The sequence below is a fragment of the Micropterus salmoides genome, unplaced genomic scaffold, assembly GCF_014851395.1.
Source record: "Micropterus salmoides isolate LMB-PRFRI ecotype aquatic unplaced genomic scaffold, ASM1485139v1 Ms_hic_scaffold_8, whole genome shotgun sequence".
NCBI classification, from domain to species: Eukaryota; Metazoa; Chordata; class Actinopteri; order Centrarchiformes; family Centrarchidae; genus Micropterus; species Micropterus salmoides.
In genome coordinates, this window is record NW_024044570.1 from 19,950,524 (window position 1) to 19,976,820 (window position 26,297).

At 39.8% G+C, this 26,297-nt stretch overlaps 1 protein-coding gene and 1 pseudogene across 1 annotated transcript; both read right to left on the reverse strand.

Moving 5' to 3' along the window:
- Window positions 1–149: 149 nt before the first annotated feature.
- On the reverse strand, window positions 150–5,674 carry LOC119894400 (annotated as a pseudogene).
- Window positions 5,675–6,204: 530 nt separating this feature from the next.
- LOC119894312 (anoctamin-1-like) lies at window positions 6,205–25,537 on the reverse strand. Its single transcript, XM_038706995.1, has 28 exons — window positions 25,348–25,537; window positions 21,529–21,698; window positions 20,994–21,299; window positions 19,235–19,330; window positions 18,888–19,060; window positions 18,369–18,423; window positions 18,201–18,252; window positions 17,988–18,043; window positions 17,616–17,663; window positions 17,110–17,174; window positions 16,104–16,238; window positions 15,845–16,005; window positions 14,962–15,044; window positions 13,978–13,989; window positions 13,180–13,251; window positions 13,001–13,057; window positions 12,411–12,485; window positions 11,675–11,876; window positions 11,204–11,315; window positions 11,053–11,110; window positions 10,864–10,964; window positions 10,588–10,748; window positions 10,316–10,468; window positions 10,023–10,075; window positions 8,832–9,010; window positions 8,500–8,605; window positions 7,558–8,131; window positions 6,205–7,446 (listed from the first exon to the last, which is right to left on the reverse strand). The coding sequence occupies exons 2-28, from the start codon at window positions 21,673–21,675 to the stop codon at window positions 6,788–6,790; spliced, it is 3,951 nt and encodes a 1,316-aa protein (XP_038562923.1). The 5' UTR covers window positions 21,676–21,698; window positions 25,348–25,537; the 3' UTR covers window positions 6,205–6,787.
- Window positions 25,538–26,297: the final 760 nt, after the last annotated feature.

Below are 26,297 nucleotides of genomic sequence, written 5' to 3' on the forward strand. Positions count from 1 at the left end.
GTCACAAAAACATAATTTTCCCAGTAGTGCTTTGGTCTTGCATTAATGTGCCCCACCAAACACACACATGGGACTCACATGTCATCTTTGTCATTATCATCATCATCATAAATTATTCTCAACAACATACAAAAATGCAAAAACAACACTTTAAAGGAGTCTTCCTCTATGTTTAATTAGGAGAAGAATAAGATAAGTTGTTAAAGTGTCTGAATTAAATGAATTCCCGCATCCATGCTCAAACAGTTTATGTATCCTTCACAGTTCCTTTAAAAAGAAATCTCTGCTCAAGTGTTTTTACTCTTTTATACATATAATTGGATTACAGCTGCAATCCAGACTGAATCTGTCCATGCTGCCTATTTTCCTTTTTCTCTGTTGGTCCGGCCTCTGGCTCCAGAGCCATTAATGTGATTCAGTTTGTGGTTTCTTTCCTTCGGTGAGTCACTGTCATCCTCCTCTTCATCGCTCCTGTCGTCACCTTCCAGCTGCAGGATGAAGGTAAGCCACAGAGAAGAGGAAAAAAAATCAGGGTGAACCAAAGAGAAGCAACAAGACATGTAATTTGTAGAATTAGCATGCTTTTCATACATTTATGTCCTACATATAAATGAATATACACCTTGCTGAAGATAAGCTTATAAACCATTCGTGATATGAGAGCAGCCCAGTAGAGGTGGAGTATCTGTAGAACCAACAACATCACATTGAAGAAGTAGTAGCCAAAGAAGGGAGAGAACTCATCCAGTGGGTACACCCACGTACAGTGGATCAGCCTGTAGAACATAGCACACATAATATTAATAATTTTCACACATTACACCAAGATTGCCGTCATGCTCCATCCTTCCATTTCACGCACTTACCAGAAAGGAAAATGACAAGTCTTGTCACAATAAAGAGAAGTGTAAACACCACAAATATGGCGTTAGCAGTCTGGTGCCACTTGGCGTAGTTGAATACCTTTGCACCCTGTGAGTTAAAAACAGGGAAAAGAATCAGGTTCATTTTTTTTGTTTGTTTAAAAGCAGACATCTTTGCTACTGTTATTTAGTTTGAATCATGTCACAATCCCCATACAAGAAGGACATTTCTTTCCTATGCTAATAGGGGGTGGACATAATATGAACACTTGTACAATCAACAGCAATTGTGAAATTAATAGTGATATTGCCTTGATAACTGCTGTTTAATATAAAAATTAAGCACCAAGTCTCATGCACACTAGTATCAACCTCCTCCAACTTTAGCGATCTAAATTGTGTTACCAACTGCTACCTGTAAATCCGAGTAGGATGTCTTATGTATTTGTGAAGCTAGCATGAAAAAAAGAACATTTCACTGTTGTTATTGCAGGGTGAATGGGCAGTGCAGGTGGTTCAAAGTTGAGTATATATGTTTGTTAGGTTTTTTCTATCCTGCTTCCAGCAATTTTAGCAATCAGACATCTTGAGTGCAGTTTATAGGCTCTGCATCAAACAACTAATGCAACTTAATGGCCACATTTTTACCCCTAGTGGCAAATTGTTATGCTTTTCTTTGAAGTCATAAAAAGTCAGCTTTGCAATCTTAAATTACTTTTTGATGAAAGGGAATAACTGTTTCTTTAAGTCAGTCTGTTGCTGCAGAACTGTGACAATGCAAAATCAGTTCTCTGCTAATACCGCATCAGCCTAAGGTATGGCAACGGATATAACATAGATTAGCTTGCACTGCATTCTGACCTCTAGCAGTATGTCAGCGGAGTCGTGAACTGCCATCACAAGGGTTCCAATACGGATGTAGTTTGAAATCCAGGAGAAACTCAGAAGAGTCAGCGTGGCTATATGATGAATCACCTGCTCTTTGAAGTCCTACAAACACACACATGACAAACATCTATGCATATGACACATAGACATCCGCAATTTATTGGCAGAAAAAAAGCCGGATATTTGAAAATAATACGATGATGAGTTCTAGCTAAATGCACACCTTTTATGATACATTATGAATAAAGAATTTAGGTGAGATTAAATTACTGTACACCTTTTGAATAAGTGCAGTACGTCACTTTGATTTTATACATCTGCACACATCACTACACTCACCTTTCGTTTTACATCAAATGTGAGGCTGAATAGCAGAGAAAGGTAGAAGCCCATTTCCAAAAGGTAATACCAGTACTGAGATGGCAGCATGGACTGCATGGACACATAACACACACAGTGTATGGATGCTTATCATACTGCATACTGTAATATTGTACAAGCGTTCATAATGGCAAAGGCTACACTTACCTGTTTAGGGAAGCCTGCCCAAACCTCCTTCAGATTATAAAACCAAGGTTTCTACAGCCAACAAAAACAGAGAGGGAGAGGAGTGTGAGAGTGGTTGGAGAATAGCCTTGGAAAAAGCAACAAGGGCCACAAGCTCGTGCATGTCAGCTGTCAGAGTGTGAGAAAAACCCTGAAGCACAGAGAGACATAGGAGATAGGACAAAAAAAAGTCTGCACACTTTACATTACAGCAAAATCAGTGCAGAACACCCAGGGAGACGAGACAGAGGGAGAGAAAGACAAAATAAGGAGAGAGAAACAATTTGTGAAATGATTCAAACTGGAAAATTGACTGGCACAAGAGACAAATCCTGTAATAGAAACAGCTACTGTGAAACGACATGGAAATGGCCAACCGTACTTACATCATAGAGAGCCAGGACTCCACAGACAAATGCAAACAAATAAAACACACATCTCCAACTGTAGACAGACAAGAACAGTAATGTCACATATTTACACATGCATGCTCATTCCCACATCAGTGCATAACCACACACACAAGCACACACACCTGGCCTCACAGAACCTCTTGCGGAGCCCTGGGCGCTCCTGGTTCCTCCTCTTCCTGAACCAGAGTTGAATTCTCCTTTCTGGCCAACTGGTCTTCTTACACAGAGACTTCACATCAGCCTGAGACACAAAGGAAACGATCCAATTCTTACACTCTTTCCACCCCAGGATGCACAGTACTCTGACGTTATACACCAGCATTAAGTTTTACTCTCTGATTAGCAGTGTTTGAGGCAAAAAATATAAATAAAGTAATTTACTCTGCATCTTATTTTAGCAATAATAAGCATGATCAAACATTTGTGTTGTGTCGTGAAATGACCCAATTTAACATACCTGTGATGGAAACCGTGCTTGGCTGCAGAAGTACTTTTCTAGGATGGGGTGTGATTCTGCTATGAGACGTAACCTGTCTCTCACTCCCCAAACATTAGCCAGTGGTGTGGCCAGGTACCTGCAACAGCACACAAACAACATTACATACTGCATAGCAAATGATCTGGCACAGCACAGCTTTGTCTTGCTCCATGCAGCTTGTGCAACATAATCCCAGTATTCTGAAACCAGACAATTGCGCTGCAAAGCTCACTGACACCAGGCACTTTCACACACATACTCATATATTCTCACCTCTCAAACAGGTATCTGACTAGGAGCAGGCAGAGGGCGCAGGGCAGAGCAGCGTAAAGTTGAGAGGCTTTCGCATAGACACGACCTTCATTGTCCTCCAGATCTGACCAGGAGACGTTTGCTGGCAGCCACAGACGGTCCCACCACAGCCACTGACTCACTGTCTGCATCATAATGCTAGGAAACACAAATACACACGTTAAAGGTACCTTCAATCCACTTCCAAGACAGAACATTAGTTCACTGATATGAAAGAAATTACAAGTGAAGTTGTCATACCACATGGGTAGTTTTTATTTTGTTTGCCTTCACCAGCAGGGAGGCACTTTACATTAGTTTAGTACTAAAGAGGTAATAATTAAGTAATACCACGTAATTACCTAAGTAATAAGCAGGTAATAGCTTGGTGTTAACAAGGGGCAATATTTGGTAAATATTAGACTGAAATTTATGTAACAGGGTAATAATGGGGAAACACATAAAGATAGCAATGAGATAGCAACTTTGCTAATAAATGCTAATAATGAGGTAATATAGGTTGATGTTTTCACAATATTATAGGCTACTATCAGTGTATCACCTTCAAAATCACATGAAAATTCTTTGAAGTTAGTATTGGTAATAACCACATTATAATGCTAAAAGCTAGGGTTAGGGTTACCCACTGTTGAGAAATTACCTGGTTAAGACTTAATTACATGGTAATACTTAATTATTACCTCTTTATTATAAAACTATTACCCCACTTTTACCATGTTATTACTGAGCTCTATTGTAAAGTTACCTTAAACTGCTTAATTTTAACACTCCAAAATGATTAAGTCTAGATTAAAGATTTGTTCAAGTGGATTTATTTATTCTTCCAATTAGTATAAAGCAATGTCCGCTGGCCAAAGTAGTGCATATTCACTGTAATTCTGTGGCAACCAACCCAGTTTTTGAAAAATAAACTGAACACTGGACACAGGCAGCTAGGGCTCCCGTCCACATGGATTCTCAGCCAGAAATGCACCACTTATTTGTTTTGAATCTACAGTGCCAATTTTTAGTTGTGGCTACTGCTATGATTTGCCAGTACCTCCTACTGGTCTCTGACAGTGCAGCTGCTCTGTGGATGTGCAATCAAGAAGGAAGTGAGTAAATTGGAGATGAAAACTGCAATAGATACCAAAGGGCAAGAAAGATAAAGAAGGGTGAGGAGCCATTAAAGGAGGAAAAGATTAGATAGTGCTTTCCCATGTGGACTCTGCCCGTAACAGAATGTAGATAAAAACATGTTATTTGAGCAGTTAGAATGTGTATATGTTTAAAAATGTGTGATCCAAGCTGTTTAAACAAACATAAATAGCTGTGATGCCAGATGATGATTACATATTAGTGTGTCCCTGAACTTCGTTATAAGTTAATAAGTCAGCATGGGAAAACAAGCATACATACCTGCGAGCAGTGTTGTCATAACAAGTTCCAACAGAAGACAGGGAATCTGACGCGGATACAGAAATCCAATTAAACTATAGTAAAATGTTAAATCTATACTGATCTTTATTTTGAATATTTACAGTTTTATGCCTACAAATGTCTAAATGTTTGCATATTGGCTCCTTTGTTGCTATCCATCCTATTGTTGTTATCCATCCATTAATGTACGTACATGCCCAAGCTTACACACACACAAACACACACTGAAACACACACTCCCCTTCAGTACGCCCACTGTGAGACGTACATTGTGTTTCCCAGTCTGTCTGCTACACATATAGCTCATGTGCTGCACTTACCCACGTCAGATAACAGTCCCTTAATAGATCCTATATGTTCACTTTTTCAGCTATTGTTGGCCATTCTTCAAAATAAAAAGTAAAAAAAAAGACAAATATTTTCTCATGAGCTAATGCTTTCCTAATATGTACACTTTACCTCATTGTGTGCAAGACAACATGCACCAGTGAGCATGTTAATATTTTGAGCATGCGTGTGGACGCTCACCTGGTGTGAAACAATGGGATCCTTCCCTCCCACTCTGTCTGCTCTGGTGATCACACCCTTGTAGTTGCAGCAACGCCTTTAAAGTAAGGTCAGCTCAGCACTGGAAACCCCTAACTGCCCTTGGAGCATTTTGTATTTTCACTTGTGAGTTTTAAGCTGCAGCAGTCATCTGAGCGTGGGATTGTTGCTACCCTCACCTGCAAGAATTCCCTTGGAATGCTGGGAAGCACCCACAAAGGCCCCATTCACTGGTGGGGCAGGGGAGGAGGAGCCAGTGCAGATTATGGGTAGAGGAGAAAAAGGGGCTTTCACACACACACACACACACACACACACACACACACAAAGCGAGAGTGAAACATCCCTTTGCATAAATAGTAACCTGGGTTAATAATAAACACACCAATTCAAATCAACTGACCTTGGTTACAAGAACTGTTTTCCTCACTCAGTCTCTATTGGGAAAATTGGAATTTATGGCAATTAATTAGAATTGGAAGGTGTTACGTTTTATACTTTTGCAGGACATCTTGTGTCAACACATCAAGAGTATCCATATTCAAAAACACAGTGAATAATTCCTTAGTGTTTCACCATACACCAGAGGAGGGCAACAGAGACAACACAATGGGGCCGTCAGTGTTGACGCTGACAACATCTTTCAGTTCAGATTTCCTAGTGACATGTTCTCATGTTAACGACTTTTTCAGCTCTGAAAAGATCAGTAATCAAACTGACTGAAAAACAGATATCAAAAATGTGTCCTTCTTTATTATCATTTTACATTTTTTATATATCAAAATATCTTAAAATAAACAGTAGATCTAAAAGCTTTACTGTTGATACTAGCTGTGCTGTATATATTTCCATCTTACTCTGGTCTACGAGGCAGCACTGCTACATGTGGGACTGAAAATAACAAAACAGAGGAGCAGTGGCTACTGAGCTGTGTTTGTGGGCAAAAACAAACCAACAAAAAATCAAACAACAACAAATAAATTATTACAATAAAGGAATAAAAAGAGTTAAAGTTCCAGTGGTATTCAGGCATTGCAGGGAGAGTTTCAGAGCAGTCTTTCTCTGAATTGTCCAGCACTCCCCGTGTCAGGGTCAGCCCTAAACCACTGAGTGATATAAACATCTCTGTGAAGATTAAGAGGATAAAAAGGACGTTCAGTTGATCTGGATGGTCTCCCTTCAGACCCCAGGTATTATGTATGCAGATACGGAGGATAGACAGAGGGGTGAGGCTCCTGGCACAGGAGAGGAGAGGCTAATCTGGATAGTCTTCCCCCTCCCTCTGCCATACTTTTTCCCTTTCCCTTGCCTTCCAGCTCTCCTCATACTGGTGTGTTACGCTCCAGTTCACTGGGGGATGGGGGGATGCGGTCTCCCAGCTTTGTAAAGCTGGTGGAGTGGCTAGGCTTGGTGGAGTGCTCCTCCGGACCGGGAGCTCTTTGTCGTGCAGGGAGCGTGGAGCACCGGGTTTTGCCCCTGGAGCGAGGCTGTTGAGGCGGAGGGCCTTTCAGTGCAAATAGTTCACTGGGGGCTCTGGGATGTTGGGCCGATGGGGACTGTTTGGAAGGTGATGGTGACACCGGTGTGTGGGGGGGAGAGAACGGGTTGGATGAGGCCGATAATGAAGGGCCCAGTGGAACGAGAGGAGTAAGTGTGGCCTTCTGCTGTAACCTCGTGAGGCTGGTGGATTGGCTGGGCCGTGGAAGGCTGTAGCAAGCCTCGGACCCTCTGTGGCGCGAAGGCAGGGTGGAGCATCGGGCCTTTGCTCTTGAGCCTGTCTCTCTGGGAGGAGGAGCAATTAGTGAGAAGAGCCTATTGTCATTATCTGGTGTTGTAATTTCTGTCCTGGAGCTCTTTAGACACTGGGATGAGCCTCTTTTAGAAGACGGATGTGACGGGGACTCCTGGTCTTTCTGGTATTCCTGTTTAGAACCTGAGCGGGGAAGCTCTGTATATCCAGCGCTCGATGAGGATTCTTCATCTACATCACAAGAAATAGAAAAATAAATCACAAGAGTCAAACAAGGCAAAATTACAAATTTAAAAGTACAATTTGAAAGAAACCTAGGCACGTTATGTTTTCTCCTCTCACCTAACATGCCCAGCTCGCTCATGAAGGAGTCCAGATCGACAGTAAAATTCTCTGTCTCCTCTGCATTCAATTCCTTTTCTTCTTCCTCTCTTTGTCCTCCTTCCTCTTTTTCTTCTCCTCCCTCTTGCTCATTATTCCCCATTCCATCTTCTTCATTTACTTCTCCATCTTTTTCCTTTTCTCCCCCTTCTACCTCTCCACCCTCACCTTCTACTTGACCTTCTCGCTCTCCCTGTCCATTTTCTTCCAGTCCAACATCTAATGGCTTCCCAACTTCTGGGTCACTGTCACTGGTCCTTCTGCGTTCATCCAGATGGATCTCAACCCCTTCTTCCTCCTCCTGCACTCGCTGCTCCTCCTGTTCTTCTGGTGGTGCCTCCACCACAATGTCTAAGTTGACGGGGAAGCAGGGGATGGAGCGTCTTGGGGATTGAGATTTGGCATGTGCTCCTTGGTCTTGATTCAGCAGAAACTCCATCAGCATCATGTTCTCTTTCTTCAGCTGTTCCCGCAGGGATCGTGGTACGTCCGGGATCATCCAGGCAACCAACATGCTGAGGAACATGGCAAGGTTCTGTAGGGAGAAAGACATGTTTCTTTTCAGTACATATAAAGATTATGCTTGGAGGTAGTGCTGTTCTAGTTACATGATAACGATCTTTTTTTTTTTTTACATTAGTATAGAATTAACATTTCTAGAATTAATAGCTACAAAATAGGGCAAATTTGTTTTTATGATGCCCCAATCTACAGGAACGCACAGCTCAGATCAGCACATCCCTTTTAATCTATAAAATTACAGACAGTGGTGAAAAATGAGTGAGTCCTAAAACTAAATGTGCGCACATGCCCTTAAAGAAAGCCAGATATCTAATGGGTGCAAAGGTGTTCATGGATTGGAGATTAACAATATAATCACAATTGTAAATATTATTTTCATACCTGGAAGAATATTACAAAGGCCAATTTTGCAGCCAGGACAGACCAGTACTGTTTAGAGAAGGTGTAGGGTTCTGGGTCCCATGGTGGGTCTCTGTAGTCCTTATACCTGAAAAACACAGACAGGGTGAGTATTAGCAAGGAGGAAGCTGGAGCAACATGGTAATTCTTGAAAAGACTTGCCTCAGTAAAAACCCTGCGATAAATGGCACATTTTACAGTTTCTGAAAACTCTAGACAAGTTTGGGATTTAGGCAAAGTAAGAGTTAAGCTGCTGGGATCAAGGATTTACCGGGAAAATCCAGGTAGGTCAAGGTTAAGAGAGTTACTCTGACCTGCACATGGAGACTCCGGTGATGAGGGTGGAGGTGGGAGCAGTGCCCGGTGGGAAGTTACTGACATTAAAGTAGGACAGTGAGTGCTCTGTGTAGCCATTCATGGTGCCATTTACATTGTACATGTACTGGTAAACCATTCGTGGAACAAACTCTGATGTGAAGGAGATGACAAATGCCTGAGAAGACAAACAAGGACTGGAAATGACTTTACTGAGCATACATCATGTACCAGTTAAAGCCATATTCAACTTTATCATCAATAATACTATGTACCTACTACAACTACATTAAACTCAGTAATATTTTTTGTAAATTCTTTCCATAGAGCTATACTATTGGGAGATTAAACCAAAAAATCTAAAGGTGTATTTTTAGTTTGGAGTCACAACAATTAACACATAATAATAATAATAATTTTATTATTATTGAGCCTTGCTATGCATCCTGAGCTCTTCAAAGAACATATTTGAACCATGTTTTTTTGTTGTTCTTCAAAATAGCTTTCTGTAATTTAACACTAGCATTATCTTTTGTGAGTTCAGTGTGCAGATTGAAACAGTTCACTACCTTAGCCAGACAACATTGTACACAGAATCATCGAAGCAGACTCACAGACTTAAAGGTACCCTGTGAGATGTTTGACCACTAGTAGCGCTATAGAGCAATATCAAAAACGAGTAGTCCCCATTTTCTGACGCAATACACATTCCTGCCACTGGTTTTCTGCTATTTCACTGATCGGCATATTGCCAGCGATGCACCAACAAAGACAAGGCAGAAGAAGACTGCCAGCTAGCAAAGATAAATATATCAATCTGGTCTTCAAGTCTCTTCAGTCATGTCCAGTTTCCCTTAATAATCCATGCAAATTATTCAAGAAAAACAATTTCACAAATGTTTTATGAGGAAGGAACTTCTTTCAACATATTTCTTAGACCTCAAAGATGCATGGTGTGAAGCAGCGAATGTTTGCTTAATTCACTTGTACAAAAACAGGGCAGCTTTAACACATGATGAGGATCCACTGGCTATAAAAACCAAAACAATAAAGATTTCCAACATCAAACTCATAGAGATGTCAGTGTTTGTGACTTAAGGTAAATTGTTGTGCACATCACATAAGGTAGACATTCTCTGCCAGAGTTCAAAAGTCACAGGCACAGTAGACATAAAGACTCACACACTTACATTGGTAATGACAGAGAACTTGCTGATTCCACAGAGAATGTTGTACCAGATCCCTGGAGATAGCATATGCATGAAAAGAGACAAAGAGGGATAGGGAAGCGTGTCCATCCGTCCGTGTGTGTGTGTGTGTGTGTGTGGTGTGCAAATTTGTGTAAAGGAAAGTGACAGAAAGACAGACATGGAGACAAAAAGAGACAAAAAAGGAGGGGCAGTGATTTAAAGTTAGAAAAGATAGCTTATTTTACATTCACACAGAGACTGAGAGTGGACATGCTCTCATGTGTGATCTGTACCTATGTCTTTACACCTCACGGCATCAGGCCGTCGGATCTCAGTGACAAATTTTGCGGCATCAAGGCGAATCTCAATGACGTTGTTGAGCAGAGCAAACGCGGGAGCCAGCGGGAAGGAGGCCACGAACAGAGACACAAACCCATACTGGATTACTGTAAATATGAATACACAGGCAAGGAGGCACACACAGTTAAAAGATATTGTGTGATTGCGGTAGTGAGTAATTGCAGACATTAATAAAACAGTGAGCAAGCGAGTAGAAGAGACTCACTCATTTCCATGTACTCTGGGCTCACGCCTTCAAAGGGTTCAAGGGTAAAATCTTTGTCAAATTGTTGCTTTGGTCTTTTCTCTTCTTCAGTCTCCTCATTTTCTGCTGATCTTTTCTTTCCTTTTTCTTCCTGTATTGTCCTGTACATCTTTTTCAGCTTGCTGCAAAAATAAACAGAGAATAGAGTCAGAGCAAAGGTAGCATAGACTGGACATTTGATAAATGAAACAGTTATTGCAGAAATGTATGTTTGTAGAAGTAAACATATATACATACGGTATGAGAACCTCAAACACATTGTTTTGGATGAGCTGCTTTCCAAGCATGATCATGCTGAGCTGGATGCACAACTCAATGAGGCAGCCTGGTGGGGCGCACTGTGAGAAAAAGACTAGGATGCACACTCACTGTATATACACATACACACATTAACAACAGCCACTAATGTGTGTAACTGAACCTAACCTCCTCCATGCGATAGCCCCCGAAGACATAAACATAATCGCCAGGCCGCCCAGCAAACCTGTATGAAGAGAGGACAAAGTGACATGATAAGGAATAATGACAGAAAATGTCTGAGAAAAGAGTGAAGCAAGACTTTATAAAAGACACACACCTGCCCTTGAAGAAGGCCACATAGAAAATAGGTGCAAAGGCGTTCATGGATTTGAGAAAGAAAGACTTAAAGATCAGCCTCTCTTCAAACTCTTCTTTTGTCTTTGGAAGTTCTATTGGAAGGGAGACACGACAAAAAAAACTTTACAGTAAAATGCAAGGGTGAAAATATGGATTTCATTTCTTTTCTGTGCTGATTTAGTTTGTTGCTGTTCCTTATATCTAGCAAATTATTGTTTCATTTATGGTGGGGCACTGTTCAAAATCATTTATTGGATGCACTTTTAATTAATTTTCATTAAAAATTTTCAAATTCTACCGGGGACTCAAACTTTCTCAAACATGTTGCCACACATACCTGCAGTTGGACATTAGTACAGCCAAAATATAGAAGCACTAAACTAACATTGTGAGTCGTAAGTTTTCCCTACTTAATGCTCTACATTGTTACAGCATAAAATTAATATAATACCCAGTTCAGTCAGCCACACAGCGATCGCTCCATAGACCTCTTCCAACACCAGAACGACCAGCATGTTCAGGATGATGCCTGTGGTGGTGACGGTCATCCTCACACTGGCCTTGGCTTCAGGATCAGGGTTCATGGACCACACACTTAACATGCAGATGCGATAAACTGCCACCCCAAACACAGCCGAGAAGGTTACGAAGATCTGAACGCACACAACACACATACGGACAACAGTAAAAGGTTATGAGACTCTGGTGTAGAAGAATATTTAATATTTTCTTTTTGACAATTCTTTATGATGCTAGTGTATTTTTAATAATTGCTACATGTAAATCTATTGATTTCTTTTTATTATTTATCTTTATCAGTGTTTTATCGTTTGGTTATTTTTTGTTTTGTTTTTGTTTACTATGGACTTAAAATAAAGGAAATAAAGTGAATTGATTGCAACAATAAAAATTGTTGCAAGTACTAATTTAGGGTAACTAGTGTTGATGAGAAATGAATGGATATCATATAATATCGAAAAGAGTAAGAGAATTTTGTTGAGAAATAGAAAAAACTAAAAAAGAAAAGATTAATAAGACAAATGAGTTCTGTGATCTTATAAAAATATATTCATAAAAAATCATATAATATTTTATGATGTGAAAGCATTATAAGATTAAAAGGGGGATCAACAAGGTGACAGATGGAGGTTATAAAAGTGATAATATAAACAGTACAAATGCAGTACCAGAAATAGTAAGCTGGACACATTGATGAGATAACCTGACAGGTGATCCTCAATGTCCAGGGACTCTGGCTCTCGCTGTCAAGAGAGACATGTTTTTTACATTAGGTACACAGAACACACAGATTGGTATATGCGATGTGCAGTAATGTTGAGCACATGTTCTGTACACACACATCATGTTTTCTGCCTGGCAGGTGCCTGTTTGCCATCTGAAAGGACAGAAATCCCATGCCCTTCTTCCTCTCCCTCCTCCCTTTTCTCTCTCCATCAGTAATCTGGGCTAATCTCAGGCAGGTAAGCAGCTTTGGGCTCAACCACCCACTGTAGGTGAAGGGGGTTTCTTCTTTATGCACCGGCATAAATGCTTACAGAGGTACTCTCTAATAACTTTATTGTAGCTGAAGAATTTTGACGGGCTGTATATTTGCTTGTATAGCCACTGTTGTTTATCTTCACTGAGTGTAGTGTAATTGAAGAAGTGAGATCCATGTTATCATTAGTTATGAAGTAAGATTAAACCACCCCAATCCCTCCCTTCCCAGCAACTCTACCCACATAATGTCCTATCACACAGGGCATTGCAGTGATACCTGGGAGGCCAGCATCTGGTCTGTTTCTCCATCCACACCGTCCCCAGTTTGAGTCAACTGCAACAGAGTAAAAACACGTGGTGAGAAAAATGTGTCAGTAAAAACATTTCAATTTAACTATGTGTGCAGTTTGTTTTATGTCATAAAACCGCATCTTAAAACACACTGAGATACAGTACCTTTGTAGATTTTGCTTTCATCTTAGCTTTTTTCTCCTGTAGGGCTTCTTCATATTCAGGCCTCAGTTCCTCCTGCAACAGACACATGTGCATGTTAAAACACATGTACCACAGAATAAGGAATCACATGCTGGCACAAAAGGACAAAAATGACACATATTTTTGTTTTAGCTATTCACAACTTTACAGTATGACGGCTTCAGACACCAGTTACAGCTACAGAAACGACTGTTCCAAAGTAGCTACAAATTCACACAGCTATATTCTCTGCCATGTCGATTGCTGTTGAATGACATTTGCAGTTTTAGGTCGCCCCTACACAAGTGAGATTTCATTGGTTTCGTATCTGTAGCTCTAAGTGGGTGGTAGCGTACAGCAGGACATTTAGCATCACATGGTGATAACAAAGAAATATCAATACTTTCAAAAGACAGCAGACTGGTTTTTATTGGATTTTTTTGGTCCAAAAACACAAAGTTGTTGTTTAATGTCTCCTCATTAGAAGACACTGTACATGGCTATGCTTCTCAAAAATGTGGAGAAAATGCAAACAAGCTGCTGATTAAGATTTTTGCAAATTAACCCAACTTGCCAATTTACATTAAACTCAACAATATTGCATGTAAAATCTATTCTTCCAGATTTATTGGGGATTTTAAATGATTATTTCAACTGCTTCTAAATATTCCAATGAATTTGGAATTTCTAAAATAAAAAACCTAACATAACACAGCTTCTTAAACCAGATTATGATTCACTTCTTCAATGCGGGTACATTTAATGGTAAAATTTGCCCACCTGGACTCGCTCCTTCAGGCAGCAGAAACAGAAGCAAATAAGAATAATAGAGACACAGAGAGAAACAGAGAGCAAGAGAGAGTTATCTTAGTCGGGACTGTTTATGTTGGAGCTCTGCTGCGTCATCTTATCCAGCAAGTGCACTGCTTTGAGAACAGGCCAATCCCATTATAGTCCTTTACAGGGTAAAGAGTCATGTTAATGCATGTATACATGGGTGGCCAGGTGTATATGTGTATGTGTGTGTGTTAGGGGGAGGGCACTTTCAGACTAGTGATAATCTGGCAAACCAAAACTGATTTCTGCCGTAAAGATTGACCCCGGCCATGAGGTTGACACCTCGGCCAGGACCTTCATACAGGTTTATCTGACTGACTTGGCACTTTAAATGCATCTAGGGGTCTGTCCCAGCATAACAATAACAAAAAGACAGAGTTTGTTGTGAAGTAGCGTGCAATCATGGAAGTTTTTGTCTTCATGTTTAAAGAACCACCATTTCAGTTTAAAATCTATCTGACGTGACTTAGGCAGAAATCATGTTCACGGACTAAGGTAATTTATGAAAGTTTCATTCACGTTACATTCGCCGACTTCTTTCCACCTCACTCTTTAATGTATCCCCTGTTTCTCCCTGGAAATGATAGTAACTAGAGGCGGTAAATGGGATATGACACCATTGACAAACGACCAAATGAAACGCACTGTTTCCATGAATAAAACTACGTATTTTTGGGGGTTTGAACATTGTTGGAAACATTTGGGATAATGAGAGTACACGACTCAACAACATGTATAACATACGTCTAGTCATTTTTAGACATTTTGATGCGGAAATGTCACATGTTATACCTTTAACGAACAAAAAATCTCACTAATAAAGACAAATGAGTAAAGGCTCTGACTGTGTCAATTGTAAAATTATGCATGTGTTTGTGTTTATGGCACAGTTTGTGCACGTAAATATTCTTGAATCTACTTTTGTACCTCCTCATCCTCCAAACTCGTCAGGTCCCAGGTATGTTTCAGACACATCTGTCGCCTTTTCCAGTGCTCAAGGAAACAGGCAGCTAAAGATACACAGAAGGAATATGCTGAAAATCATTGACCTTTTGTTTGGCAAGGCTAATAGTTTTATAGTGTACAATAATGCTTAGCGTACCCTTGAGCAATGCAGCAAATAAGGAGCTTACTATATGCAGAGCAACCGAATTTCTCTTTATGAAAGCATTCTTAGCCTGGTTCAATACAGATTAAAAAATAAGCAAACACAACAAAGCAAATGTTTTTAATGCAGAAATATTAAGATGGTTGAATAAATAATTGACTTGTCTAATGTTGACAAATATTTGGCCACCGACTATGTCTCTATTTCAAAGGATTCAGAGTAGAAAACCTACATGTACATATACAGTACCCTAATGTGTCAAGTAACAGCTTGATGTTATTTATTCTCTCATTCCAATCATGCACACTCTCACGCACCCAGCTCCTCCACCATGGCATTTTTATTGAAGAACACTAGCTTAACCTTGCAGCATTAACTTGTTTCTGTGTATTCATTGTCCCTCTCAGATAGCTGAGCAAAATTTTCTCCAAAGACTCAAGGACTTGTATGTAAAACTGTTGTATTGATTTTATGCATGAATGTTCCCAATACAATGATATCTTCTGCTATCTTGTCTTGTACATAAAAGCAAGTTGTCTAACATACATGTACATGTACACCCTGGTTAAATAAATTAAAGAATTAATTAGAACAGAGGCAATCAAATCAACTGTCTTTCCTCCGGTCAGTGTCTAGGAGCTGGTCTATTAAAATATACCTGCTGTAACATGATCACAAAAGTGTATTAGAAGGTATAGTTACCCCACAGAGACATGAAAATAGCAAAGAGAACAGTAGCTCCATTGTCGAAAAGGTATGATGCTCGGGCCAGTGAGCACACTGTACTCAGACGCCAGTAGTCGCACACTCCATCGCACAGTGGACACATAGTGATGTTCAGGTTGTCATCACATGTTTCCTGGCTGAAATATACAGAGAGAGAGAATGAACAGACATATGATGATAATATAATGAGTCTTTGATAAGCATGCATACGTTTGAAGAGTTCGCATCTGCCTACCTTGGCACATTGGCATCCACAGTGAATATGCCGTACAGGAAGACAATGATGCCCAGTACAGAGGGAGGGATGAGTAGCTGAGTATAGACACCCAGCCAGGCAAAATACAACCCAATCTGCTCTCCAAAGTACTTCCTGTTAAAATAAAGGCAATGTATCAACTAGCTGCCTGTGTTTGGCAGCTGTTTTTGCCCCACTAGCCACAGGGCCAGAGGACAGCAATGTCAGGCAGTCGGTTGATTAGTCGCTCCAACTCTGTTCCAGAAAAGTAAACTGTATCTAAAGAAGGGTTAGAGTCCCCTTAGGGTTAGAGACCCTAAGTAACTAAAGGGGGAATACAGTGGGAGATGGGGAATCAAAGGAGTAAAATAAGCAAAGGTGGGAGACCTGCCTGTGTTCATTTTCTATTTAACTTTTAAGCTTTTTTATATTTCTCTGTTGCTTTTATGTTTTATGTAAAGCACTTACCTTGTTGTTGAAATGTGCTATACAAATAAACTTGCCTTGCCTTGTATCTTCTCAGCGACATGCCAGATTATCCCAGTGAAGTCTAGCATCATGACAAAACTTTCCCTTAACCAACACTTTGTTCTGTGATAAGGTCTCTCTGGGAATTTGTGCTGTTGAAACCCTTGACCTTTCCTCTTGCACCACTATCAGGTCAAATGTTCCACTTCTTTACAGGAAATATCTATATCTAATGGGCAGACTCCATAAGCCTTCGTCTTTAACCACCCTCAAGTGAAAGTGTCAACTTTACACACAAGATATTAAATCATGTTCTTGAACTTGTGGGAATAATCACTGTTGATTTTAATAACCCTATGGCCTTTACTCTAGCATCATCATCAGGACAAACTTTACATATTGGTACGTCTATGAACAGCAAAATCAACAGTAAATTTGGCACATCACTTTGGTATTAGTGGCGGAACATTGCAGTCTCAAGCTATAGCTATAGCTATAGCTAGACTATTTATTTTTGTTTGCACTAAATGCTTGTTACCTAATCAGGTCCACAGGCTGATATTTATGCATGACACCATAGTTAGCCCATTCTTCATGGAGGAGCTGAAGGACAGCACATGACACAAAAGTAAAACACAAGTTAATCACAGTCAATAATTACATATATACAGTGTACAAGTCTGTGTCTATGCAATGTTTTCAGACTAAACAACATAGCTTTGATTAATTAATATACTGCATACGACACAAAAGGCTTTATGCAACTTTTTTTCAGATATGTAGTAGGACTTGTCAAGATGTGTAAACAGGCTTTGATTGGAGTTCCCCTTTAATGACTAATGCCTGCATATTACAGTACACTCCGCACACAGTGTCACATTCAGATTTGTCCGGTTTATAGTTGTAAATGTCTGATCCTAAATCTGTTCCACTGCCTGCCTTAAGAAACATAAATGGTATCATCTCCAAAGACTCCACTAATATTAGTAGCAGGGTAGGTTTGAGACCACTTGGCAAACTTGTCAAAAACCCATCTCAACTTACCTGTCTGTCATTTCGTTGATCTTTCCGTCCTCTCCTTGTGAACGACCCCTAAAGAAAAAAAGTAACCAGCTCTTTATATGAGATTTGCTGCCTTACCGTATGCCATATTTTACGCATAATCATAATTTCAGCTAATAAATTGGAATAGCATTTTTTTATTAAAATTGCTCAGATTTGCCCATTTTTTCTCCATATACCTAACATCCATACTGAAAAAAATAATAATATATATATATATGCAAAGTTGTCCTATATCATACAATCAAGTCTTCTATGTACAGTAGATATAGCATATAACATGATGCATGAATTGTTCTTGAACAAATATACTTTGACATCGTCCAGAGAAGTTGCTATTTCTGTTATACTCACATCATGCAGAGGGAAGGCAGAGACGTAGACACCCCGAGCCAATAATGAGTTGATGCCTTATGACAAAAACAGGAAGTGTAACACATTGTCACGGACACGTTCAGTTTTGTGATGGAGAGCATATTACCACAGGCAGCATGAAAAGTATTTAACAGCGTGCATATGAATGGTATGAAAAAGGAGAAAGAAACCAGAGGAAAAGTTGGACCTCACCAGTGGTTTGGCAAGTATTTCTGCAGGTAGTGCGTGAAATAATCTCGGCCACCTAGACGCAAACATAACATAGTCCAAATGGTATGTGAGATCAAATACATATGCAAAACATAAAAATTAAATATTCCCCATAACATAAAATTAGAAGATATTTGTTTCTGGACTCACTATCCTGCTTCGTGTTGCATTGTCAAATACGGTTTCTGTTGACTTGATGTCATACCTGCAAGAAATGACAAGAAGCAGTCACAGACCTAATGTGAGCGTTCACTATCAATGGTCACTAAAGTAATGGATTAATGACTGGTGGGATCACCATTCACACTTGCACTCTTGCCATTAAAAGTTTGTTTTTGTTTGTGTGTTTGTTAAATTAAAACTTTTATTTAATTTTTTAATTTTTGTGACCTAAGCAAGTTACTGTTACAGTATCTCGTCACCTGTAGCACACAGATTATAGAATTTACAGGAAAAATTCTATTTATGTGAGATCTCCACCATGTTACAATAAGGATGATAAAGGTCCACAGCTTGCAGGTGATTTAGATATTTGGGTGTTACCTAAACCTAACCGTGACTGAACTAAAAGACATGTGCGTTCCCAGCCAAGGGCGACTTAGGTGGGTTTGTTATTTGATACCATTCTTCTACTTGTGCGCGTGTGAGTGTGACAGTCCAGGTACTCACAGGTGGAGCTTGTCTCTGATAAAAGGGTGTTTGAGGGTTTTTAAATGGACGCGTGTCTGTGAGTCTCTGTGGATGTCAAAGTCAGGGACGTCTGGTTGAAACGGTGTGTTGACTTTGGCCGCAATGGAGTCCCATATCCCAGCGATGCCCATCCGTTTCCGCAATTCGCATTTCTGCTCAATGAATACATACACAGAAAGCAGTTTCACCTAATGTACTCTATGACACTATATTGTATTCACCACCAACTTAGTCTTAAAATGGGAATGTGATGTGATGATTTTTTTAAATGGTGTTACAAAGTAGTAAAGACCAGGGTGCGTAAATTACTGTGTCGAACTGCTGACCTTTTTCACAGCAACCTTGATCTTCTGAAGCTCTGCTTCTCGACTTAGAATTGGCCATGGGATGTGTAGCCGAATAAACCCTATGCCGGATGACCTCTGCACATAAATACACACATTAACACACAGATAAATATGAAATTTGAACGTAAAAAAACCTATACTGTATACATAGCTTCACAACTTCAACCACTAGTAGATTTGGATTACAACTTAAAAAAGTATGTTTCAAAGTGAATATTACAGGTCTTTATGGCTAGATTAACTGTGTTTCTGTCTTCTTCACTGACATCCTCAAATGTCTTGTTATGTCCACAAACCCAATATATTCAGTTTGTCATAGAGGACCAAAGAAAATAATAACATCTGAGAAGCTAAAATGAAAGAATTTGGGCATTTTTTCTTAGAAAGATAACGACTAATTGTTGCAGCTCTACTCTAAACCTGTAACTATGCTACTTTGTGTTATAATGAAGCGGCTTTGTACAGAATCCCATTATTTCAAGCACAGAACCTCTTAATCCTCTGAAGTATAGAAAAAGAGCACAGGTAATATTTAACTGATGGAATAGGTCTTCTGAAAGCCACCATAATGTATTAATTCTGATCATTTGAAAGGTGACACACAATTACCAAGCTTCTAGACCACTGAATTACAACCTGCCCATGCAATTACTGTAATGACCTTAGTGTAAGGCAGATTCAACTGCACAGACTCAAACAACACCTGCTACACCTCTAATACTGTGTGTTACCAGAAATATTTCGGTGGTAGCAGCAAAATCTAATCCAGTCTCTTCGGGGTCACCAGACTCTGCACTACTATCAAGCTACTCTGTTCTGGTCAGAAATTAAAATATAAGTAAAAACAAAATCACTGCCAGATCCAAGATGAATTTTGCATAAAAGATAATACTATCCACAGTTTAGTTGCAAAGTGAGATTGTACAGAATGAATTACTCATTCATGAGGAAACTCAAGTTGTAGCCTACACAAACAACACCAGTGAGCATATTCATTCCCTGATCCACAATGCTCAACATTCAAAATAATCCCTCACTGTTCACAGAAACGTTAGTCTAAAGTGTATCTGTGTATTTGGCACAAGCAGACAGATACACACGCTAATACGGTACACAGTGACCGCTGAGCGCCCCTTCTACTCATTCAATCAAAATGAAACCCACAAATCGCCCCCCATATACATTCATGTGCCAGCACACACACTTCCGAGTAGTGGATCACTCTCTAATAAGGCCCTATAATCTGGCCTTTGGCTTCACACTTACAGTCAGCGGTCTTAATCCTCAACCAAAACAGCAGCTGAGTTAACACACAAGCATCTCACAACTACAGACACAAACACACACAGACACACACAAACATGTGCACGCACAGATATACACGTATAGAACACAAAATGAAACCCAAAACAAAGACACACACATGCACGTACTGTACAGTCCATGACCAAATACATGCAACCCACTTCTTATTGTTATTATTGTAGTTATTATGACTATACTATCCTATAATAGACCCCTGAAAAAAGTTAAGTTAAAAGTTAGTGTAATTAGACTGCAGACATGTCCTTCAGCGTCAAGGGACATGCTGAGTCTTATCCTCAACCTGTTTGGCTGCCATCCAATCACAGGATTTGTGGTCACATCACTTAAGGGCGATACTGATCCATAAATGTCTATTGTAGTTGTCAGTAGGTGATAAAATAATCATGGTGAAAGCACTGTAGCAGATACACACCTCTTTATCACGTTCAATCTGTATTCCAGCTTCCAGTAGTCCAGCTTCAAACTCCTCCCTCATTAAAGCCTTTTCCTCATCAGACAGCTTCGACTCCTCCACATCTCCTGCAGGAGCACCTGCCTCCCCAGACTCCATTTCTGTCTCCCATCGGCCTGCTATCGGTATCGGTATACTCCCATTGGATACGATGGAAAAGCGTCCCTTGGATGCCCTCCTTTTTTTATATTTGTAGCACAGCACATAGTCCACTTTTCTCTTGCCATCAGCGAAAAAAAGCCCAGGGCCCAGATCAATGCCAGACTCCTAGACAAACACATAAAAGCACACACAGGTAATTAATGAGGTAAGCGATGAGGGTTTACAAGTAGGGAATTTAGGAAGTACTATAGTGCAAGAGCACGGCAATTAGGCAAAGCTCCATGTGTGTCGGCACAGAGAGGGGAAACCTGAGCTGAGAGAGAGCTGACTTATTGCAAAACCATTGTTACAGCAATGGGGTGTGAGTGGACCGTGCATTCAGCGGACAACGTACCGAAAGAGGCGGCTCGTCATTTTCGGGGGCGTTGACAGGACCTCCATTGGCAGCATCAAGCCCAAGCCCGGACAGCGATCGGGCCAATGAAACAAGTTTCGCAGAGTGAAGGGACGACGACTCACTCATTTCTGTGGTGACAGGCATACGTTCTTTTCCGTTTCATCCCTCTGTTGGTACATGGAAAGAAAAACAGGAGTTCAGTATTCAGAAGCTGGGATGACCTTGCAGCTCTGGCTGTAATTTGAAAAAATGGTGGAACCATTCCTCCCAGTAGCAACTTCAGCACATTGGTCCCCAATCTTTTTGGATGGTCACCCCTGAAAACTGAAGCAATATTTAATTGCGGTCATCATCACATCATGGTTGTGTGTCTAGCAGTAGTAAAGAGTCTAAATCTTCCTCCTCCTCAAAATGTAAAATGATCGAATAATTCACAAGATAAAAGTCTGAAAAAATAAACATAATTCTGTTGTTGATATGGAAGCCCACTAATGCTCCTTGGGAAAACATATGGACAACTTACATATTTTCTCACTACCAAGTGTTCCTCATAATTATAACTTGTGATCTCATAGTTATTATATATTTCCTTTATATTGCTTATACATAACGAATCAGGATCATTTTATCTTATGTTAATTTGCAATTTTTTAAATAATTCTCCTTTCAGTTCAATCACTCACACTCACTCACTCACTCACTCACTCATCGTCAGCCGCATATCCTGTCTACAGGGTCGCGGGGGGCAGGAGGCTGGAGGATGGAGCCAATCCCTGCTGACATCGGGCGAAAGGCAGGGTACACCCAAGTGCAACCCAGTTGTTGGGAACCACTATTTTAGCCTGTAAAATGCGGTTAATATTTACACTAATGTACAAACACAGCTTTCTTTGAATGAATACGTTTTCTTTCATTTTGAAACGTTAATAATGCCCTGTGGAAGTTATTTATTATTTAGATATGTCAAGCAAGAGAAGCGCGTTACTTTCAAATATCGTGCTTGAAAAACCACACAGTAGTAGCTGTTTTAGACCGATCAGATCAACTGGAAGTCAAAGTTAAGCTGTCTCATCACTTTTTTGCCCAAATGAAGCTGTAGGCTCAGATTAAGCTCACCCAGCAATCCAAGCAGCACATTTTACAATCTGTTGGGGTAATTCAGTTACTGGGCTCATTCAGTAGAGATAAAGAAGTGTTGAGAGAGAGCTGAGTAGTAAAGTCTCACACTACTAGAAGAACATTTGTGCCCCCAGGCTTGAATCCACAGACATAAAATATGGAACATTTTTTAAAGTTTAAGTGCACAAAATGACACAGCTAGTATTCCTAAACTGTGCAGTTCAGTTTCTTAGCTGTTCAGGCTCAGAAGTAACAAATTTTATGACAATACAGGTAGCAGTGTGCATAGTTTTTATGATATGAAGTTAATAACAGTGAGCCCTGATAAGTCTGTGCACTACATATGTGTTTTCTGTTCCTACAGGTGACAACAAAACTTAGACATGTTTGTCATGCTTGCAAGAAGTTACCATTCAAAGGCTGTGTCAGCCCACTAATATCACGTCAAATCCACTTCCTTACAAATGCTCCGAAACATAAATAAGGACACACTTCTCATTTTTGTCACAGATTGTCCTGGCTCAGTGAGACTGACATTGTGACCAGTGCATAAGAGTTCACATTTTACTGCTAAAGGCAATAGGAGTCTCTAATCTGTGACTGATTCTTAATGCTCTGAGAAATTCGATTCTTTGATTCTTTATTGAAAAGTAGTGGAAACGGGGCAGTATGTTGCCGTGTTTGAATTATAAAATGATGTCGTGACGTGAAACAGATTTTACATAAAGACACTTTTAGTTGCATGGTTGCAGTTTACACATTTCAATATGTGATGTAAGTGTTAAGGCCTCTCTGTTAGGAGTCAATTAAATCAAAGCCATATTAATGTATACATGGTGTCAATCTTATATCTTATAATCATTTAGTTTGAGGTCACTTAAGTGATCAGTTGGTAAGAAGTGAAAGCTACACATTAGAGCAATTTAGCATTTAATCCCTTAGGTTTTATTTAAAACACAAGACAAGTATAGTGCCATACAGATTCCTCCATCATTAGGTGTTATTGCAGGTGAAAGATTGCATGCAACAGTTGTCCTTCAAACGCCGTGAGACATGCAAATACACAGTCAACTAAACAGGTCACATACACACAACACATACAAAGCGCTTCAACAGTCAATCCCCTTACACATATGCACTCGCATCCACGATAATCCTAGTTAACCATGTGTTAGCAAACACAGAGCCAGGTGGGAAATGGAGAATATGTCTCTCAGAGTTCAACAGGTCACAGACGAGACCAGAATATTGAGAAAATTCAGAAAACATATATAATGTATAATGTGTATCAGATCGTATTTTTTGTTTCTAATCCCTTTAACCCTCTTGTGATTGCTCAGATTTATCTTGTGTCCCGGAAGATGACAGCATTACAGATGGTGTTATATCTATACAAGTATTACATAAGTGCTACATTGGGCTGTTTGTGGAGAAACATAATGAGGTTAGCTGTAAGCCTCCATGTGTGCTGCACTGGACACTTTTTGTAGGTACTACAATTAAGCATTTACCAGAACATCAGAGACAGACTACCATGCCTTGCATTTTTGCTTTCTCATTCTTAGCCTACTCTTCACCCTCCTTATATGAGTCCAACCAAATTCAACAATGTATGGAGCAATGTACATTGTTTTTATGCTGCCAGGTCTCTCTTGAAAAAGCAAGACTTTTACCTTGTAAAATAAATGAAAAATGAAAAAAAATAATAATAAGAAAACAACTTGTTTCTGTTACTTTAAGGAGAGACATTTTCCATAAGAAAGGAGAAAAATGATCATTAATGTGCACAGAACATCTGTCAATAACCATATGCAAAAAACTAAAACTATTAGGGGGTAGGGTTTACTCGGTATGACACTTTTCATTTAATTATGCCAAATTGCTCCTTTGCACATAACAGTTTTCCAGTATTAGTATATGGTAACCGATCATATTGGGTTTTTTTGTTATATGTTTTAGTTTCTTATCTAATTACTACTAATTTGTTTTAAGGCCTGGTATATTTGTATATCCTTCCAGCCTGTGAAGTAGTCACAAGAGTGCGCAAATGCACTCCAAGTGTGCGTCTCAGGCTTAAAGGCCTGTAAGCTTGCTGACAGCTCAACCGCAGAGGCAGGAGGGTCAGGTGCACCCTCAGGCTAACATTAACGGAGCAGAGGGCAACATGGGAGCAATGTAACACTGTCTCTCTTGCAATGTAGCAGATTACACATCGCTAATTATTTAACAGGAAACATGATAAATCAAATGGACTTTAAGTTCAACCAGCAAACCTGTCTGTAAGCTTTCATTTTTATAAAGCTAATTCAAGACAAAAACGTCAACAACACGGGCTACATCAAACTAATGAATTTCAATTTCGCCTAATTAATCCCAATTTTCAGGAGCTGCTTATTCGATAAATATGTGTTTAATTAAACGCTCCGTGCACCCAGACGGTCGGACAGAGAAAACAACCTCAGCGCCCTGGCACGCACCTGGGGATTTAAATATTAAAAGCAGTGGCCCAAGCTTTGTTTATAGAGTGTGCTACTGTCCAGACAAGCAGCTACAGTTCAAATAAACGAGTGCAAAAGTGCAAAAACATGATGTCAAAGCCGACAGTGGGGAAGATAAATAAGACAGGAAAAGTGATAAAAGGTCCCGCCCCTTTTTTATTACACTTCAAATGAAACAAAAGTGAAAAGGCGGACTCACCAGTGCTCGTGGAGGATCAGTTCTTCGCTATGGAGATGGATGACAAGACGCGCGAGGTGCACAGCCTGGCGAAGGACTGAGATGGTGGACAATCCGCGCGCGTTCCCGGTACCCCTGGCTTAATACACGCGCTCACAGGGCGGCTAATTCCCTGACCGTTTCATATGGGAGGGAAACAAGGTGTGATGCATATTACCGATGCATGAGGTGTGTGTGTGTGTGTGTGTGTGTGTGTGTAAGCCAGAGAGGGGAGAAAGAGCTTACAGGTGACCAGACTTCAAAGTAAACCTCGCCTACCCTCTGCAGGTAGTCACCTCAGAAGAAACACACACACAAATAATACAATCGGTGCAAAATTAAGCTTATTATCTCACATTGGGCAATAAACCTATTGTCTTTCATGACTGATAAGCTATTCATCATTAATTTCTACTTATCAACTTACCTAGCAGCCAAATACAAAAAGCATTTAAAATGGAGAGAATCAACATATTATTATATTAGCAACCACCAAATATTAGGCATTTGCTAGTGATTTTGTGATTCTTTACTTGAGTAAAAGTCACAATACTGCAGTATAAAAATACTAAGTGTTGTAGTGGTCAAGGTCAGGGTCATTTTAACTATTGTATATATTGTTGTGTGGTTTCGTCTATAAGAGTGCATCATATTTAAAAGCCCATAATTAATCAGTAACAGCTGCCAAATAAACCTAGGTCAGCAAGAAAAGCACAATATTTCCCTCTGCATTGAAGTAGATTGGAAGTATACGAAATGAAAATACTTCAAGTACAAGTTTTAGTTGATGTACTTAGTAACATTACACAACGACATTTACTGCGACATACTGCGACATTTTCCCTGTACATTTACTTTATTAAAATGTGATAGATTGATGAAAAACATCGTGTTTCATGAAAACCCTAAAATCTTTTATCACTTTTAAAAGA